General features: G+C 38.9%; 1 protein-coding gene across 1 annotated transcript; it reads right to left on the bottom strand.

Annotated features, from left to right (window-relative positions):
* Positions 1 to 9,528: 9,528 nt before the first annotated feature.
* Positions 9,529 to 17,639, bottom strand: trhra (thyrotropin-releasing hormone receptor a). The gene is made up of 2 exons (XM_067511772.1): positions 16,421 to 17,639; positions 9,529 to 13,566 (listed from the first exon to the last, which is right to left on the bottom strand). The coding sequence occupies exons 1-2, from the start codon at positions 17,225 to 17,227 to the stop codon at positions 13,141 to 13,143; spliced, it is 1,233 nt and encodes a 410-aa protein (XP_067367873.1). The 5' UTR covers positions 17,228 to 17,639; the 3' UTR covers positions 9,529 to 13,140.
* Positions 17,640 to 22,162: the final 4,523 nt, after the last annotated feature.

The following is a 22,162-nucleotide window of genomic DNA, read 5'->3' as shown; positions in this document are numbered from 1 at the left end:
GTGCTAAAATGAACCAAGATATTTTTAGCCACATTTAGACTAAAATATCTCAACAACTGTTAGTTGCCATAACTAGCAATTTGCCCTTACTCTTGGTAAAACTTATGTGGTTCGTTGAAGATGAAGCCAAAGGGTTTTCGTCATTACCTGACTTTAATTCTAGCATCGCCATGAGGTTGTGTTTTTTTCTCAAATATGCCAGAAACAGTTACAATGGTTCAGCCTTTCATAGGCCTCAGAGGATAAATCCTTTTTACTGTAACACTTCTGGGCTGGTCAAAGTAATTTAATGCAACCGCCCCATGTTCTTAGCTTGTTTTGAACTGTGGCATTTTTATTTGGATGTTAAGTTGATTCTTCCACAGTCACACTGGCTGTGCAACATCAGGGAAGCTCCGCTGACAATTGGTACAAGGACATAATCAGTGTCTAATGGTTGATTAGATATCTACTGTATAAGAGTGTGATGGAGTATTGTGTTTCTTTCCCATCATCCCTTTTCTCCTTTTAGCTCTGTTGTATAAATTACCTTTAATATTTTTGTTGGTACAGGGTGTCCAGTGGCCCTGGTGTAATAGCTGTGCATGCACAGAAGCTGGAGAGATTGCTATTAATTTTATTTTATCTGTAAAATGCTAAATGTTGGTTAATAAGGCAGTGCTGCCTTTGTGTGAAGTTTTTGAAGTTGTTGCCGACATACAGTATTTTTCAAAGTCTTATTTTGTTTGAGTCACAGCTGAGTTAGGAAACTCATTTTTCACAAAAACATACTCAGTGGAGCTGAACTAACTGTTGTCCCCAGGCATTGCCTTGGTGATAAGTATCATTAAATAAATTACCTATCGAATTAGTGAAATGATGAGAAAGAAAACACTGAAGTTGCTTGTGCAATTTCATAGGGAAGAATTGTGGTTAGGAAAATGAAATCCTGAGCCTCACACTCATATGAACTTTCTCCAGGGTCCTCCTTGGGGAATTATTGCTTAGATGTAATTGAGAAAAAAATTCATTTATACAAAATAAAATAACAGGGCCATACTCAGTCATTTTAATAGGCCAATGCAGAGCATGATTCTGCATTCGGTCCATCCTGATTGCAAAAATAGCATTCAAAGAACTGGCTGTAATTATTTTATTTTCAAGAAGAAATTTTGCAAAATAGATTATGCAATCATTAAGCAAATTATCATTAAAGCATCTTTCATGAGACTTTGTCCAATAGGTGGAACTGTATTACTGTTACATCAACCCCATTTTCTCAAGTGAAATTCTTAGCTTCATATGCATCATGAGACTTTTCCCTTTGACTCTGAAAACACATAGAAATAAATGCTGAACAAATAGGTTTACAGTCAGAGTGCCAGTAGAATACCAGTGAAACTTTTCTAGGTCAACCTGAAAGGGTTGCTTGTTTTTATTTCTAGTTGATTCCATAAGCAGAGTTAGACCTGTTTTGCCTCTGTTTTGGTCACTGACGTCTGGAAATTTCCCCACTCATGTGTATCAGCTAGCAACCATATTTGTCTGTCAGTTGTTACTGGGAAAGTAGCAGACTGTATATTTATAGGGTTTCAGGTTTATCTAACTGAGGTGGGTTATCTCTAGCAAGACTCACAAATCAATCTCTATTTCATGGTAGATTCGTTCTTTACAGAATACCTCAAGATCTTTTTATTAAGGACCAGAGGATCCTTTTTGCATTTTATCATTTTATTATCATTTATCATCATTTTATCAATCTTAGTGGATGCATAAAAAGAATTTTCAGGATGGACTGTGCAACAAAGACTTTCACATTTCAATCAAAGGTCATGTTGGAAATTTGACTAACGTGTGCTGCAATTCCCCATATGGTGAAGGACAAATTAAATCTATTCTTAATATTTAATATGTTTAGTCTTACTCAGAACTCCATGGGTTTTCTTTACGTTAACCCCTTATCTGCTTCTTAATCTCTCCTTATTGGAAGGAAAAGAGAACTAACCACACAACTAGGTCAGTCTTGTATAATCCAGTATATAATTCACATACAGTGAGGAAGACTGCTGAAGCAGAACCTGCGCTGGCTTGTAGGACATGTCAGTGACTAGACTTCTTGTGAGCCAGACAAAGTAGCTTGTCAATAGTGTTTGTTGTGCTGTGGATGGGATGGCACTTGACTGACTCCGATACATCCATGCAATCATTGCTCAGTTCATTGTTGATTGGAAGATATCCAGAGGAATTATGTCCGGTTTAGTTTGTGATAGAGGGGATTCAGGGTGTCTGACTGGTTCCCTTCTCTGACCTTCTTGATTTGTCTCTTTGATGAAGAAATAACCTGGAGGCTGGAAGAGACTGAAGTTACTCCATGTCTTCTTTGTGAATAAAAAAAGTTGTAAAAAAAGTATTGATTTTCCAAATCTGAGAAGGTAACTATGGCAGTTTATTGAGTTCTGCAAAATTCCGATTCTGAAGACAATAGTCTGTCTAAATGAAAATCAATGTTTCCCGACTTCACAAAATGGACAGCCTAGAAGGAGAAACAAAGAAACCTTGCTGCTGGTGAGTTTGACTTTGGTCTGATGCTGAACCAAACACAAACATCGGCAATATCTGTCTGAAAATATAATTCTACAGTAGTTTCATTGACAGTGGTAGTTGTAGATTGAATCCTAACTACACATGAAGGACGTGTCTATTAAGCTCCACTAATTTACTGCCCCAAGATATAATTCAATGTGACAGATGGGGGCAGTATCAGAAAATGAACAATCACAAGAGCAGAGCCAGGATTTCAGATATTTTGAGGTTGCCATGCCAAAGGTCTCCTACTCCTAAAAAAATTCTGATTCATAATTACAGAATTCTTTCACCATTTTAAAGCTTTTTTACTTGATGTGAATTCGGGTTTTCATCTTGCAACAGCTGGGTACCATTTTTTTAATAACATCAAGAATAGAAATGTAGTATATTTTACCTGTGCAAATTTTTCATTTTAATTAAACACTGATGCATTTTGTATTTACAGGGGTCAGGTATGCTGTAGCAAGATTGCCTCCTAATTGATTTAAATCAAATCATTAAGGTGGAGGCTTCGTCCCAAACAAATAATTAAATTTACAAAGTATAATAACAGTATAACAGTTTCTTGCATGAACACTATGCAGTGGTAGTTGTTCAAATAACAAATGTCAAGTGGCTTGTACTGTACTGTAGCACAAATAATATTTACTTTTGTGATAAGATAAAGTCATTTTAAAATAAAACACCACATTAACTTGACCTCACTGTCCTCAATGTTAGTTACAATTCTGAACATTTTTCCCTGAACCAATTTAGTGCTATGTAAACATACAGTGAATATATTTTAGACAAACTTTTCTAGAATAGAGCACAACTGCCAAACACCACTTCATTTATCATCCAGTACAATGGCAGTTGGTCAAACAGGTGTGCAAAGAGTACTTACTTTTGTGGGGACATATTGAGTGAAATACCTGCTTGAAGCAGTGTAGCAGGTAACATGCTGCAAGTTCATTAATGGTTTCACCTAGCCCGAGCTGCAAGAACCCTTAACAAATAGATTAGAAGAACCCAAATAAACATGAAACTTTGGTTCCACATACTGCACATGATAAATCACCTCAGTTTAGGCTGAATTCTGATTAAACATAAGATCAAGCCAATGGATGCCAAAGCTTTTACACCGAGTCCTTGGTCTTTGTTAGATGTTATGTCAGCTTGCACAAATCAGGTTTGTTGAACCCAGTACATTACATTGAATCTGCTATAGAGACTGTGTTGAGGTTGGAGCAGGGTGATATTCATGTAGCTGGTATCGGTTAGCAAAATAAAAGCCACCATCCACTGCTCACCTGCTCCTGTCTTATTTCATCAGGGCTACTGCAAAAAGGCTGTGTAAAGGTGAGCCTTTAAATGGGTGGTGCTCTCTGCTATAGCTTTTTTTTTATAGTTTAATTCTATTCAGGAATTAGCAATTAAATGTCAATTATTTTGAGTCATACTGCACCACTGTAATTCTAAAGTTCTTTTGAAGAATATTGAACTGGCTTCATCAGACCTCTGACAATTAAGCAGTTTTTACAGCACTGATTATCCTTTAGAACAATTTAAAACTTCATAAATGAATTACCCTGGATTTTTGGCACATGGAAATTAAAAAGCTTCACAAATATTCCTAAATAGAACAGTGCCAAGCGAAATGTTCTGGGTAGAATGAACAGCTAGCCATGCTCAGTCTCACTCCCCTCATATGTCAAAAGAGAAAGAGGAAGATGGGGCCAAGGTCATCCAAGCACCTCAATGCTAACCCTGTCAGCAATATGATGGGAATGTGAGCTGAGCTGCACACACACACACACACACACACACACACCTGACACTTCTCCCATCCACATAGTTGCACTGCCTTCTTCTGCTGCTTTGTTTTTGTGTTTCTTACACACTGCAACTTGTAAGGTACTCGCTGTCTTCAGCTACAAACATGCTGCCTTATTTATAATAGGCTTTACTCACATTGGATGGCAGTAATCTAGTATCAAACATTGTTGTATGGAAATGCTTACATTATCAACCGCTCCCATAGTTTTTAAATCCCCACAAAGTGATGAAAATGTCTAGTCCAAATCACTTACTCTGTACAACAATGTCAAGCAACAGGCGTGTGGTGTTTGAACAGTATGACCTAAAAGCAGCCTTGCAGATAGTAGCAAAGTGACCTGTAGATCAATATACATCCATATGACACTTTTCACACGTCAGGAGCGGAATATACAGCAGCAGTTGTGGAAACACACATGGTCTTGTGCTGATGTAGCACCTGTGAAGAAAGAAACCACTGTAAAACATGACACAGATTACATTTCTGATGCTGTTGCTCTTTTACCTGACTTGTTGTCTCATTAAAGTGCACTCTGAATTATCTTGGGTGTGGGTAATTGCTCTGGTCCTTGAGGAATGTTCATATTATTTTAGTGTTAATTGCTCTACATAAATTTACTACATGACTAAATTTTAAATTGTAATGACTTGCTGGCAAGCATCCCAGGTCAGATGAATAAATTACAGTACTCATGCTGAAAAACAGTGCTGTCATCCGCACACAATTGATTTGCCCTAATGCTTCAAAACCAAATTGCTAACACGTAACTGTAGCTTCATTCCCACAGCTTTGTGTAACTAAACCAAATTTCAGATTATCTTTTGTACAAATGATGTACCTGGGCAGTACATACAGTATATTGCACTGGTCACTTGAAGACTGTAAAATATTAACACAGGAACTCATGGGAAACTGAAGACTACCACCGTAGGGGGTGGAGAGGGTGGTCTGCATGCATTACTCACATTAGCATGATTATGCATTCACACAACACTGACAGAACAGGAAGAAGAAGCAGAAAAGCCCCCTTTAATCTGCCATCGGAGTGCTTACACATTATTGCAATGAATGTTGGATAAGGGCCTTTTTAGTGTAGACTGACTATACTGTACGCTACCATTGTTGTGCCTTGTAGACAGCTTTACTAGGTGTTAACAAAACTTTGTAAAGCTTTGTATAAAATTAGCTGAAGTGATTTTAATGGAACTACCAGTGCTGGTGCATTTGTAGTTATTGTACCATTTATTCGCATGTCTACTTACGTAAACCGTAATGTGATGTGAATGTGGCATCAGTATTTAGCTTAAACACTGACTTCACCCCCCCCCCCCCATTGCACGGAAGACATTCAGTACTATGCAGCAGGCACGTTCTCGTCACTAAAAGCGCTGATGAAAGAAGCAGCCTTGCACAAGACAGTTCATCTTCCTTCAGCTCTTTAATAGCCTGTGTTCGATTCAATAGGTTTTCACAAGGTTTTGGCCTAGAATTCGAGCAATTAATAAAACATCCCCTAAAATTAGTCAATAAGTTTGTGCTAATGGGTGCACATAAATGAGGACTTTGCGTATTCCTCTATTGCTGTTCACTTAATTTCATTTATTATGTTCAATATTCACTGTCAAATAATTCATCCGTTGTAGGGGTTTGAAAGAAACTAAACTAAAGATGTTTCTATGTTTACAACATGTACTTATGTATAATATACAGCATAGCCAATAACATGAAAATCACTTAAAATGATAAAAAACATCATTAAAGTATCCAGTCACTAATTGGTGCTGATGTCAAATATACTGTACTATCCTGGATAAACACATGAATCCTCAGAGATAATTCCACAAATATCTGTTGCATAAATAACACTCGTGTAATAACCTTCCTTGCAAATCCTACCGTATACAGTAAGTGACTAGCTCATCTGCCACAAATTGTTTTCAGCCTCCTACCCTTCACTCTTACCGACCACTGACATGTTTCATAAAGGCTCCACTAGAGTGTGAGATTTCCTGGGGTGCCTGAGAAACAAGCTGTGATTACATGGTTTCTTTCATGCCACAATCTTTCTCTTTGTGTTCACAATCTGATTGGTTGAGGTGATGGAAACATTAGCCTGCATGGTCTTATTTTCCCCTCATCACTTAGGATTTTTCATGGCTCACTTGGTGCTTGAATGCTCCTTCACAGTTTGTCTCTTTTGTCTTAGAGCTGTTTTGCAGAAGCCACTTTAGTGACGATCACACAAGATTGATGTACCTCATATAACCTGTACCCATATAACAACCTTTACAGAAACTTGGTTCTGCACTGTGAAAACTCATGAGTTTGTTGTCTTTCTGTTTTTAAACGTTTCATATTTTATTGCTGTGATTTAATTTCTATTCTTCCACTTTAACATATAGTTTTAAAGCTAAGTAGAAATATGTTCCAAAATGTAATTTTTTTTTTTTTTGAGAGGTGCTGTCGATGCTTCTCACAAAGCCAAGCTCACAGAACACCACTGGCAGCAGTGCAGCAATTTTTACTTCAAAAAGCTAAGACAGCTATAATATAAAAGATTTTGTGGTTGAGCTGGGGCTGCTCAGGAGAGGAACAACCCTGTACCCGTCATTTTATGTTCAATAATTTACCTGGAATTAGGACTGAAGCATAACTAAAGGTAGAAAATGAAGAATGGAAGGTGGCATGAACAGGCAACATTTTCAAAAACCTGATCACACTTTGGTGTTTACACCAACATACAGAAGCTCAGAGTAGTTCAGCCTCAGTAATGACTGTGTGCTGTTGCAGTACTTGTTGAAGTCAAGCATAAATGCATTTCCTAAGCAATGGATTCATGTTGAAGTGCACAGTGATTCTTACAGAGCTTGTTGGTCTCAGCATTTCTATCAAAACAGCAATTTGGAGGCAATTTCTTTCCTTAATTGTTTTGGATTGTGTTGATGAATGTCCCTGAGCTATAAAACTGTTCAATATTGACATTCTGAGGTTGAGGGAAATGTCAGATATGAGCATTCCCAGCTCTCCTCATCTGTATGCACATCGTGATTCAACCTGGAGTAACGTAATGGAATGAAACAAGCTTGGAAATTGTTATATTTGCTGTGCATTTCAAAATAAAGGCTGCAGTTTGTCAGCTGTTTTGCCTCCAAACACCACAGAAAACATAAAACGCAGATTTAGAGAATGAATGACCCTTCAAAACTTCTCAGTGCAGGACTAGTTAATGCATAAGAGGGTGGCTAAAACAATTGACAAGCATATAAATCAAAGAAAGAAGATGAGATCATAACTTTGACTTGGAGGGAATCATTACAATCCCATACAAGAGAAAACCTAATAATTATCATTATAGTTTGGCCCTTGTAGCTTTAATGGCATACTTCTGATGGCCAAGACTCATTTCCTTTCTTTCTCCCCTGTGTCAAAATGAACATAAAAATGCACAGCTCTCTACATGTAATAGGGCTGGAAGGCAGTAGCAGGCAGATAAATAAGGTTCACCAGAGCCAGGGCAATTTCCATGGTGCAGCTGTCCACAGTTGAAGCTTTTACTCTTTTATTTTGTGTCATTCTCTTGGCCCCTTCAGCTCGGCTCAGTGGGTCATTTTCACCCATTTAGATGTAACTATTTGCGAGGTTGGTGTGGTTCTTTTTGGCCAGTAAATCTTCACTTGTATCTTTCAATACACAGTCATGCATGGTATTTAATTATTAAAATTAGAACTAGGTAATTGACATGTCTAAATGGTTTCATCCCATTTAGTGTCATCACAACCTCCATATCAACACTCTTTTAGAAGATATACAAAAGCCTGTGTCCATTTTGAACTTAGTACTTCTCCCCTCTGGAAACTCTTGCTCAGCAGTATGTATTAATCATGTTGCAATGCAGCGTGCATCATAACATCTGATGGATCTTTGAGTTATAGATTATGCTTAATAGGTTGAGGATAAAAGGGAGTAATTCTTGCAACGCATTCTTATTATTGTCTTGACGCCCTCCATCATTTGGACTGACCGTGTTTAGTTTATCTGAGCATTAAATGATGACATTTGCAGTTTGTGCATTAGCCCCTCGATGTCTTACAAAAGAGATCTTACTACATTTGATCACTGTACACCGAAGAAGTCTGAATCAAACGGTTCATATGTGCAGGGTTTTTATGTCCATAGCATTCAGACACATGTACTGTATGTAACGTGTGACTGTACAAAAAAGTACTACACTTCTAACAGTACATTTGAGTGTACTAATGCGCATACAGGTTCGACCCTGAAAATGTGTGTGACATTAGCCGGATGATGAAATGTTACAGCTGTTTCCAATTATTGTCTGTGTATGAGGTACATTCTCTCCCAGCACATCAAGTCCTTTGCATCTCCACAACACTGCAGAGATAATTACTGTAATATATAGAAGTGTTAGCATTGCCACTTAACTAAATTGAGGCAGGTTTGATGAGTCAGATATTTAAAGGAAAATGACCTGATAGCTTCTGATAGTGCTGCTGATAGTTACTTCAGTAGCTTCAGGACGTGCTTTCATAGAATTGGGTTGTCACATTATCAGATTTTCAAAACATGATTATTATGGCTAAAAGAATTCACAATAATGATACAATTGTTCATACCTGTAGAAAATTTGAAAAACAAAAGAAATGAATAATGTTTTCATGCTAATCAATTCCATTTTTCTTTTGCGTATTGTTTATTTTGTTGCTTTTGATGCATTTCACTCAGAAGACAAGCATAGGGAGGCAAGAGAGAATTTGAAACCATCACTGTACAAAAAGAATAATTATATTTAATGAAAAGTGAAAAGGAAACTAAAGTTCTCCAAGGCCTATCACACAGAAAATACACACACAGGTGATGTACTGGTGTAGACAGCTAGATTGATAGGAACGTTTTGGTTGTGTGACACACACTTCCACATGCTGACTGACTTCAAAACCAAGCCATCAACCCCTCTGATTGATGCCTTCGGGCAGATCATAGCTCATACACAGGCTATCTGTACCTAATTCGTGGCAGTGTCTGTGGTGAAGCAGTTTATTCAGTGGCTGCTTATAACAGATTAGTACAGATGTGTTGGGACTTAGGAACAGAGGAAAACAGTGTATAAGACATTAAGACATTAGTAATATTGCACTATCCACAAGGCTCTGCAATCATTGTCTCTTTATTATAGGCAAAGAACAATACAAAATACAAACCAATCCATCAAACAGCAAGAGCAGACAAAAGCTACTTGTAAACAGAAAATATACAAAGCATCGCTTCAGAATGGGAATACATCAGGTACAGTATAAAGATTAGTTATCTTTGTGTTCACATCACAAAAGATGGTGTTCAAGCTGCAACATTTTGCAGAACAGAAAACATTGCTACAAATGTTTTCCTAAAAGTGAAATACTTTTCAAGTGAAACCATAAAAAGAACTGAACATAAAAGTGCACAAATGAGAGCTTCTTTATGCTGCAAACGACAGACTTCAAACCTTTCATTTTTTTGAATTGTGTATATATTGTAACCTGTTTGGGGAACATTAGCTTCCACTGACTGGTTTGAAATGATAGAGAACACAGTGATGAACAACGGCTCAAAAGCTATTATTTTAAAAAATGCACTCACTGGCACATATTTGAAAACACAATATTGAATTAATTTCACATTGCACTGCACAGTCAATTTCAAGCAACTTTACAAAAGACAAAAAGCCTGCTGTTCAGTATGAGGCAGGTCCCTTTCCCTCTGAGTGCTCTTCAGTTTGCACATTTTCTAGCACAAAAAAAAAACTGCTGAAAATTATAGTTTTAATAGCCGGGTGAACTATACACATACTGTAGATTGCACCTCAAGTGTGGCACTTTGCAATCTATTTACACATTCCATCGTTGCTCTGTGGGTTCTGCTGAGGAGATTAATCAAAGAAAAAGCAGTGCACTCTGAGCCCATATCAATGACAAACAGCCTCTATATGCACTTTATATTTACACATTTCTCCCTCAGCATTATACACTGGGCACTGACCTTCACAGTAGCATCTTCACAGTGACCAAAACATTGCAAGGCTTTGGCGTGTCTGTCACCATTAAGACTAAAGCCCCTGCAGAAATCATTACAGTTCAGTTGATTTTAAACTGACACATTGAGTTCAAGTGGGTGTGTGTAATATCTCTTCCGTTCTTTGCTTGAACCTTTTCGAAAGGTCATGTAATTTCACATCTGTTCTTTCTCACTAGTAGCACGATTAAAATGTCATGGTTCTGTGCGTGTGGATTCATTTAGACTACATGGCTTCTGGAGGCAACATGATCAAATGTTAAAGATTTTTGCTACAAATTGACATCATGATATCCCAGGGCTGTTCAATAAAAATATAACCACTAATCAGAATAGAAAAATCCCTTAATTTGAAAATTGTAAATTGAATTTACTGTAGATGTGATGCATTGCTTGACAACATACTGTACCCAAAAACCAACTAAAATTAAGGCTATTACTAACCCGCCATAATCCTGTGTTGGGCAAAAACATATTATTCATTAAAAAGTGATGGAGCTACTTTGCCAATATATACACAAACACAAACCCTTTGAACTACCAATAAGAAAAAAGTTTCAGCCCCACAGTGAACTGTCAATGCAACGGACTATTACTGTCTGAAATTCAAATCAAAAGCCCTTACAGTACTAACTAGTGAAAAATATCCTAACAAGTTTCAATGACTGCCCAACTCTGGTCCCAGACTTTTAGAAATGTCAGCCCCCGTCAAAATCAGGTAGCAAGATGTTTGAGTTAGCTAAATACACCACACTGGTATGACGGGTGGGATGCTCAGATGGGGGAGACAAACACCTCCCTTTGAGGTAACTTTTGTGTTGGCACAGGAAACGACAGCCCAACAATCACAACAGCCTTAAATGGGAAGTGCTGCTGGTATCAAGAAATACGTGGTGTGGAGGTTCTTTGGCTGCTTCAAGCTATATCTGTCCTGGGCTATGAAGCATGCCCTGTTTTCCCTGCAACGTGAGGGGGGGCCCCTGCAGTCCAAGAGGCCTTTGCACTGTTGTTATAATGGTATAAATTCAAATATGGAGCACTTATTGAGTGGATTGCAAGTCTACAAAATGTAACGTCCTAACACTGGTTCTTTCAAATGTGTGTGACTCTGTCCAGGTCAGTGTGCCTGACTATCTGCTGTGGCATAATTGATCTAGACATACAGGATATTGCTTGTCTTTAATTTATCAGGGCCACTGAGCTGCTTTTCTGTCATGTTTCGTACTGCTACAGTATGTGAAATTATTATGGATATGGAGACTTGTGTTACAATACTCCCAAGGACACAAAGCAGCAAACTGTTAACAAAGCGAGAAATACATGTGTCACTAAAGATAAGAAATACCTCAAACTTTTAACAAAACTTAATCTCCTGCACACAAAGTGCCTGCAACCATTCCAGTAATTTGACCCATCCCCAGGAACAAGTAGCATGGATCTCAGAGAAATACCAATAAAACAAAACTACAGTATGTGGGTAATTACTGTGTGGCTTTTCTGGTTCTTCATCCTATATGCTCAACATAATGAAGTAGTATCTTAAGTTACACTCAGTTAGTAGTTTTTTACTGTAGGCTGACCTAACTAAATATAAATAAAGGAAAAGTACTAAGTAAATGCTGTTGAATTTACCTGAAGTACCAAAAGTAAAACTACTCCACTAAGAAAACAGTGTATGTTATTGACTTAAATGCTGTTTAAGTCATGAAAATTTAAGTCTTTGTCATTTCTAGTACTGTAATCATTAAAATATAAGGGCTGGGGAGATCTGAGTCTCAGGGGGGCATGGTGGCTCAGTGGTAGGGCATTGGGTCGGGATACAGGGGGCTGCGGGCTCTAATCCCACCCCACCAGGTGTTCTCCCAGCCAGCCACCAAGGGCCAATTCAGGGCGGGTCCCGAGCTCGGACAAAAATGGGAGGGTTGCTGCAGAAAGGGTATCTGGTGTAAAAACTCATGTTCCGCTGTGCCGACCCCTGAAGGGACAAGCTGAGTGCTGTTGATGTTTTTTGGGGATATCTGAATCTGAATCTGCAAAGGAGCTATACTAAGCTGTGAAATAAATATAGTGGAGTAAAATCTACAATATTACCCTTAATTGTATTGGGATAAAACATGAAATAAAAACACTTTGGCACATAAAATGGAAGTACACGTGTCTCAAAAGAGTACTTGAGTACAGTACTTGATCAAATGTCCTTTTGATTTATCACCTCTGCCTGCCATAAATCCTCCCTTGATTTTTTTCATACTCTTCTGAAAAAAATGGGATTCACCCATGTGATCATTTCAGATGCTGTAGTTGAACTGTGACCCACTCTGCGGAAAAGGTGTGTCAGCATCATCTGTCATAAGAGTTTGGCACATCACATCCAGCATTAATAATCTATTCTGTTTTCAGATGTTTTAGACACAGGCCAGATTTTCTCACTCTTCACTGCTGCACAGATGTATTAATAAACTAGATTCTGCACAATCCCTGTCTCTGAATTCGAGAAAAATCTAATCTCATTGTATGTTATTTGGTTTCAGGTATACTTGTCATATGAAGGAAACATTTCCTACAGGAAAACACTTTTTAAAGAAATTAAACTGAAACTGTCAGTGTACTTTTAATGTCTCTAAAATCCCCATAGTACAGCTGTCATTTTCACTTGTATTCTTTCTAGAAAGAAAATGTGTTTAAAGTCAGGCCTTGATGTCACTTCCAGATAGAGAAGGGTCCTCATACGGCATCTTCTTGGTGGTGGCCAGGTACTGATCTGTTGGTGTGTTTATATCGTCCATTTCTGTAGTGAAGTGGTCGGGACTTTCTCCGTTGGACATATCCTTAATGACACTGTAGGTGAGCGCCACACTGTAAGAAGCCGGTTTCTCCATGCGCTGAGGACCACAGTGACACAGCTTTTTAAAAGCGGCACGGAACTTCTGGGACATGGCGTTATAGATGACCGGATTGATGGCACTGTTTAAATAGATGCAGAGACGACAGAAGAGAAGGAACCAGGTGTCCAGGTAAGCCTTGTTCAAGAAGGAGTTGACAACCACTAAGGTTCGGTAGGGCATCCAAAGTAGGGCGAAAAGGATCACCACCACAGCCAACATCTTGGTCACCTAATAAAATTCAGTAAGCTGTTAACATGTGACAACGATAGCAAAACCACAGAAACTGGAAAACTGATTGAACTTTAAGCATTTCACAAATACCTGTTGTATTCGGACTTCCGACTCTTAGCAGAAGCGTATAACCATAACAGTGTCATTGTCAGTGGCACAGTCCACCAATCCTGTTTGAGGTTTTTTAATGCAACAAACATTGTTGATATCTAATACTAAATACTAAATAATACCTACTGCTGCTGCTGCTTCAAAATGAAAGCATTTTCCTGCAAAATCACAGAGTGGTTTTCCGGGTGAAGCAACCACAGTACAAGCTGTGTTCATTACTTACCAGACAGATGATAGCTGACAACTGTCATATGTGAAAAATGTTATTGCAAGATAATTTCTAACATGTTTGATGGCAGATCCATTTGGCATGGGGATAAATTAATGAGAAAACAGATATGAGGGACTTACATCATTACTGTAGATGTTTGAATTTATTGGGCTGCATTGTAAACACGCTGGCTGTTCTCCCGTTGTACAGTATTTTCGACAAAAACATTGCGAAAGAAGTGAATCACCAAACCTAACTCCATTCGCAGCCAGGTGACCCCAAATCTACTAGGATACAAATCCTAAGGACAATAAGTTTAAGATCTATGAAAGGTTTTAAGGAGATTGTCATGACCAACAAAATTGTTATATTTCACTGAGATTGTCGTCCACAGGAATCTCGTATTTTATGAGCTTTTTCTGTGAACACAGCTGCAACAGCACCTGAACACTGACCTCCATTAGCTAATAAGGGCAACCTGCACTGATTATTAAAGCTACAATGTGCAACTGAAACAGAAAAAAGTACCCTTTCGTGTTTGCATGTGGTGCACAAGGTTTGAGTTTCTCTGATTGGTTTGAAGGGCGACCCTCACATAACAATCTGTAGAAGAGAATTTCTCTGCACTGATGCTAGTGCTGCTTTGAGAGGCTTTGATAGCACCTTTCCACAATAAGATAAGTTATGGGGCACATCTTAACTAAAACAATATTCAAACCAAGCACATGCTGTAGCTTAAATGCTGGTTCTCTTCTTCAAAGCTTCATGTAGTGGTCATTTTATTTACAAGGACCAACTGAGGCATTTCATGAAGCCTCTCTTTTTAAAGGACAACCAGTTTGGCTAGAATCTACAGTCCCCTCTAAACAATATTTGACTTGCAATGTCTGTTCATTTGTGTTTGCTGATATTTAGGTTTACAATGAATATGTGAACATCTAACAGTATCTATATCTTATATTTACACCTACCTGTAGGTGTAACATCACAAAGCATAGCTCCTGAGATCGCCCAACTATTAAGTGAACATAAGCACTGGAACACTTGACAGACAGGTGTTTTCTGTTACGCAGGGTCTGGCTGGTGAGATCGATTTTCAAACAATAACTAGTTTTAAATGACTACTTTTGTTTTAGCCTTGAATTTTACCTGTGAAGACTTTGTGGTTAAAAAAAAAGGGTCATTTAACATGAGAACTAGAGAGCTGTCTATGAGAGAAAAGCAAGCCATTTTGAATCAGAGAAAAGAGGGAAGGCAGTCAGAGATAAGGCTTGAAACATGCATGACGTGTCAGTTCATGTTCTAAAGATAATGGCCACTAAATGATCCAAAATTAGAGCAACTTCTTGTTGCTGTTTGCCTCTTTTCCTTTCAGTTAATTTACAGTAATATAATTAGTATGAGACTATAGGATGACACTTTTATTTTAATGTTACTGCGGTTAACTACACTCAGCAGGTTGGTCCTAGGTGGTTGTACATATATACTTATATATACCACACTTGTCTGCCATCCAAAAATAGTGACAACAGCTGTGTTTTCCTGTATACACGTGTGTTTGTGTGTGTCTATGTGTAATCACTGTTTAATGCAATTATTTCCCAACAAGGACAACTGATCACATCTGTGTGCAAAACATAACAAAGCTAATTACCAGGTGTAATTACATAATTATTGACTTGTGCGTAATTAAATTGTATCCATATTTATGGTGTGGTGTCTCAGCTGCAGTGAGTTGAGTCAGATTGAATAGGGGCACTGCCAGTGTCATCAGTGAGCAAAACACCTCATTACTTCTTGACCTTTTGCTAATTTAGACAGGTGAGTGGTTAATGCTGATCACCTGAAACACATGTGATTGTGTGTTTGTAGATGTGCATTAATCACGGATAAAACACCAATTCTAATTTTGGAGAAAAAGCCACAAGTCTATGGGATTGACGAGACTCTTCAGTATAACATGGAGCTCCCCCAGGGTACCACCCCTCCTGTCATTCCAGGAAGACCTCCTCCCCTTGATCTGAAACACTTGTCTGTCTCTGCTGTTCACCCGTGCGTCTGGGTGATTTTTACAAGATCAGAAGCAAAAAAAACAAAACAAATAATAATTATTATAATTGCTATTACTGTTACTGTTGTTATAATACATATAGCAGTCTCTTTTTGGGTCTGTGGGGTCACAAACAGCCATCAAGCAAAAAATCCCAACTATATTATTGTGTACTGAAATAAAATCATTACCCACGTGTGCTCCAACATCTGGACTAGGTCACTGAATTATTGATTTCATTCTTTATTAGCAGACTAGATCCTTTTCTGGCTCGAATCGACGCTGCTGTGAATATGCAGCTATGCTTCTGACTTTCACATTATTTTGAAAGGCATGACATCACTTTTAGTTGTTTCTGATTGGAGGGAGTTTAGCTTTCACAACCGACCTGTGCCGCAGCTGGCACCTTTCTCCCCTACTCACACACGCAAACACACTGATCGCGCAGAAGACGGGTTAGTGAATTAGTAGTGACCCACCTGTCTGCGGGACGCAGCCGTGGTGCTGCTGGAAGAGCTGGTGCTAAACATCCTCCCCTCCCGAGTCGTGTCCCTTGTCCACTTCTTGCTGCTGTCTTTGGGGTCTGAAGGCAGCGGGTTTAGGAAAAGTATCCTGGCGATCAGTCCGTACAGAACTGTGGCCAGAATGAGAGGCAGCACGTAAAACACCGCGAAATCTGTAAAGTAAATGGGCAGGTAGTGACTTCTGGACACTTTGTAGGCGCAGCTGAGAAGCACCACGTTGTCGTATACCAACTTTTTAGTGTCTGACAGAAAAAGCCACATGACGCAGTAGACAGAAGTGAGCGCCCAGACCAGCATGATGATTTTCTTTGCCCTGGATAAGGTGCACAGGAATTGCGCTTTGATAGGGTGGCAGATGGCGATGTAGCGCTCCACGGTGAAGGCGGTGATGGAGCAGGAGGACGCGTTAATTCCCAGATACTGGAAATAGGTGATCCCCAGGCAGCCCACGTATCCGTACACCCACTGTCCATACAGGGCGTCGGTGATGTTAGGCAGCCCGGCGGCCGTCAGGACCATCAGGTCAGCCACGGCCAGGCTCACCAGGTAACAGTTGGTGGGTGTCCGCATGTGTTTGGTGGTCAGAACCACCAATATGACCATCACATTCCCCACGATCCCCACACCGCATATGAGGGACACCAAAAACACACTGGCCGCTTTATATTCAACAGTATAGTCCGTCCAGACGCCCAAGGTCTGATTGTCCAGCACCGACGTGTCATTCTCCACGGTCAGGTTATCCATGGTGAGGTTTTCCATACCAAAGAAAGGCTGCAGCTCTGTGCTCTTTTGACAAGAGGACACCAGGCATTTAATACAAATCACAAAACGATGACTGCTATACACCCGCAAGGGCCCAGCAACAGAAGTCCAACAGGAGCCCGACTATAAATCATCCAAAAAGTTCATTTCATCAACATTATCCGGGCAACCTGTCGTTTGTTATGCACACAATCCAATATGTGGTGACGCAAAGCCATCACAAGAAACCAAAAACAAACGCCTTTTTCCATAAATGCATGCTAAAAACCATTGTTGGTTGAAGTTTTGCGGGGAGGAGAGAGGAGGTGTTCTGCGCCCTGCTCCTGTCTCACAGCTCACACAGTCATGACTGGGAGCTTCCTGCAGAGCCCCTCTGCTCCTCAGAGCCTCACACGCTGTGAAGTCACAGGCTGACACTGGAACCACGAAGTTGTTGGGTTTTTTTTTCTTTCTTTTCCCTTTTATGTCAGAGCCTCCCATGCGGTTATGAATCATAGCCGAATACTCCTTTGGTGCATAAGATACAGTTGTTGAAGTTGTCTGAGTGAACATGTTTCTGCCACGAACATTATTTTCTCCCATTCAACATTTACAAAGTACGTCGATTTTTCAAAGTGCTATTTAAGATGCTATCATGAGAGCAAATTCATTATTAGCTTCTTAGTGTATTTATAAACGTTTAACAATTAGCAAAGTAATTTAATGATTTTTGGATAAGACAAATTTTACATTCAGTTAATACTATAAAGCATTTGTTGCTTGTGAAGACTATTCATTGGCTATGTATTTTATCGTTACCATTATATTTATTCATTTATTATTCAGCAGTTATAGTTACACATTCATAGATTCTTTAAATGGTTTGAGTATTATAAAGACCATCTAATGTAATTTCGTTGTACACTTTGTATGTATAATGAGAAATAAAACACTTTACCTTTAACTATGGCTCCAATGTACTGTAGTGTGTTGTGAAACACTTACACCTATGCTTAGTTGGGGGTTAAATAAAATTGTTACAATTTAAACTACTGATGAAAGTTTTAGAAACAGCAGTAGCAGAGAACACAATAATTTGCATTCACACAGCAACATATGACCATATGTTTAACGCTGGAAACCACTGTTAATAGCTACAGAAAATAAAAAGGTAGTGCTACACCATACAGTAAATATTCTGTATCAACTTCTTTAAATGCTTTGCTGTATGTAAAGGTCCTCTATTTTCCAAATTTTGCACATTTACAGACATCCCTGGTGGGTGTAGACACACACAAGTATAGGAAAAGTCCATTCGATTAAAACAAGCCAGTCAGGATTCTCTCCCTTTGTGAGGTCACTTTGCATTTAAAGCTACAGATGCTAAAACCTAGACTTTTGCAGTAAAAAAGACACATTTTCAAACATTCCACAATGCATGATGCGAGTGGCATTTCAGCCGGAAATGTAATAAACACCTTTAAGGGACCTCTGAGACCTCCGTAAAGTTATTAAAAGAGATATTATATGGGACCTTTAAGGTACTTTATATTGTATTTAAAAACTCTTTTAAAAACTCTGACTTTTATGCCTGTAGCATCCAAACAAATTGAAATATTCTAGATAACTAGTGGATTGCTCCCTCTCACCCTGTCTAAATGGCATTTAGATTAGAGATGCCTTCCCAGACCCCCGTGTTATGTTTCCGTACAGTTGCACATGATCAACCCAGGAGATTATGACTTTAATATCTACACAAAACAAAAATGTACTCCCGAGTGCAGTGTGACTGTAGTAATGTGACCTGATATCAAATTATGAAGAATAAATGAAACCCCTGTGCTGCACTTTGAATTTGTTCTTTATGTTTTAGCATATCTCAGTAATAACCAGTCAAATATCAAATGTTTTAACAACTGTTGTTGTTTTATATGTATCTATATCTTATTCACTTTATGTGCTACTTATTGCAGAAAAGGCCATTAAAGGTCTATTTATGCAGTGTGAGATAACAGTGTCACAGAGTGCCATGGCCTGCAGCTCATTTAAAAATGATTACAAGAAATTCTGATGTAATAAGTGATAAAAAAATTATCTAATGAATCCTATGAACCCACTTCTTTTTGAGTTCTACCTTGTTACCTTATTATGATACTGGTATGATGATTAGAGGAAGTGAATGGCATAAACAACGGCGAGGCCACTTTAATAACTCTTTTTTGCACTATTGTTATGTAACATATGTTGTGTATGTAAATGATGTGTCATTTAATGCGGTGGATCCAAACGGCTCACAGCATGACAGAGGATTTGTGACTGCAGCCTATTTGCACTTTTTTATTGAGCCCATTTGGGTCTGCAAATGTATTACTGTAGGATAGTTTGTCAAATTAAATTGGTTGATGTGCATGTGGAACCTGTGTTAAATGTACCCTGAAAATTGAGTTTTTTGGCATCTTTTCCTTCCGTTTTGTTGCCTCAGTCTTTCTGCATGTCTCAGATCCTGTCTTTTTCACATCTTGTCCTTTTGCATCCATGTTACTTGTCATGCCGCGTTTAAAAGAAAACAAAGGTTCACACTAGAGGTTAAGCTAGATTACAGCTTTATATAGAAACAGAGGTGTGAGCTGTCGGGAGCTGTCACAAAACTTATGTGGCACCGACTCTCCTCCCTAAAGGAAAACACCTGTAACATTAGACAGAGGTGCTCAGGGAGACATGATAGTTTTCCGATAGATCAGTGGTAGAAAAAGTCCACCGCTGTCTGTGCTCATCTCCATCTGCAGAAACAAGAAACTGAGATGTTCATGCTCGTGATTGAACAGTCGGTGATTAGCATTTTTCTCCCTCCCTCTGGTCTTTTAGATCCTGCAGCCAAACAGATAAACAAACTGGCTGAGGTTTCAGGCTGTTGCTCAACACTAGTGCATAGTTAGTGTGATGTTATTCTGACGAAGCTGCATGGGTTCGAGTGAAACAGGGAAGGCAGGGGATAGAAAATGACTCAGATCACAGCACAGTAGGCCATGCAGCTGTTTATATGATTGTCTGTATAACTTTCCCATTTGGCTGAATGATGGAAGCTCTGCAGTCTACAGGAAAAACTGGAAAGGTGTCATTGCTCAGGCTTTAAGCTACTTTCTGAGCTGCAGACAGGATTAGCTACAGAGTGTGAGGATAAAAAGCAAGATTACCTGACTATTAATGGCAATGTTGTTAGATGTCAATAGCGGATTACCCTGGTTTAAAGTGCTCTTCAGTCTCCTAATCTCCAGCAGGTCAGTTCTCTTTGGTCAACCCCATAATCCTTGTGCTGGGAGATGTGAACCAGGCAAAATAAACCAACTTAGGGGTTTTAGCAAAGACTGCATCAAACACATAAGTATACATATACCTCTCACTTCAATATGAATGCATTATACATCATAGGAGAGTAGAGTAGTAAGTAGTTAGATAGAAGCTTCACTGGTGTCCAGTGAGTAATGAGCTCAGGACAGACTACATCACCTTCAATAAATTATATGTTATAGCCACCTAACTTACCACGTGTTATTAATTCATTGTCGCCTCTCTATCGATCCCCCTCCACATCTATTACGCCATGTCACAGAAGGGCTAAATTAAGTGACCAGTTCAGCTGGGAGACCGTGGCAGACCATCACTCCTCACAGCGAGGGCTCAAGAGGTAAAAATTCACACATGGGTAAGACTTTTTGTAATTGCAGCCTGCAGAAAGCATCTTACCAGCGGTTTCTGGTACGGCAGACCTGCTAAGTAATTTTAACGTGAATATTGGCTTTTTTTTTTTCGGTACAAATTATTACTCATTCAGTGAAGATTGTTAAAAGCGGTAAATGTGGTTGTGACAAGAAAAGCACCTGAATCTTTGAACCAAGTGTCCTGAATGCTGGTTTTCTTACCTTTTGTGCTGCTTGACAATCACAACTCCAGGACCTTTATTTAATCTGATCGTATCCATTCCACTTACTTAAAAACTCTATATTAGTTGCCATAGTAGTAGAAGCATTCATATCTGTTACTTACGTACAGGTACCACTGCAACTTATCAAAAATGCTATGAAAACAATAGGCACGAAGACGTTCCCGTCTTTATATAATTTTTTTTTGACACTTCTGTTCTTGCACAGGCAAAAATAATTATTAGGGATCCTTCCCACTTGTTGCACTGTGAATATAAAGTCCTAACTTTAGGAAGACGTCATCAAGCTGCCAAAAACAAAAGTAATCCCTACAAGCCGTCTTTTATTCCAACTTTTGTTGCTCTGCTAAACAAATCTGCTAAAAAAATCTCTGGTGTGCTGAAGTGATTTTATCATTATTTTTATGCTTTAAAAAAAGGTTTGATCTCATTTACACTGGTATTTCGTTATTTACATCACTGACTTTTTAAATCGTCTGTAAGAGCTATAATTTTGCCCAATACATTTTATTGTTTTTCACTGCAATGAGGATACAATATTGTTAGTGTGGATAGAAAATATTGTGTAGACTGTTCCTTCTGTCAATGTTTGTCAGACACGGGTGTGTACTGTGGATGTATTTGCACCTGCAGGCAGCATGGTGTGCCCATGAAAAATTTCACTTTGGGACAGCGGAGTGTGACTTGATTTTGAACTTTCGAATACAGCACAGTGATCCAGGACTTTGAGTTGTCAGTGAAGCGACCTCCAGCTTAAGATCACGAAGCCGGTTGTAGAATTTTGCAAGCTAAAAACATGTTCCAACTAGACTGGTAAATATCTAGGGAGTGGACATAGAGACTGTTCAAAATCTACAAATACCTTACAAGCATGCTGGACTGGTCAGACATGACTACTGTCGTGAGAAAAAAGACAAAATTGACCTGCTGAAGAGACTTAGAGTCTTTAGATATTGCAGGACAACTGTTTCACGTGTCTGTGGTAGCATCATGCAGTGGTCTGCTGGTGCAGT

Source organism: Channa argus, chromosome 7 (genome assembly GCF_033026475.1).
Source record: "Channa argus isolate prfri chromosome 7, Channa argus male v1.0, whole genome shotgun sequence".
NCBI classification, from domain to species: domain Eukaryota; kingdom Metazoa; phylum Chordata; class Actinopteri; order Anabantiformes; family Channidae; genus Channa; species Channa argus.
Note: the sequence above shows the minus strand (reverse complement) of the source record. Positions and strands in the feature narration are given on the sequence as shown.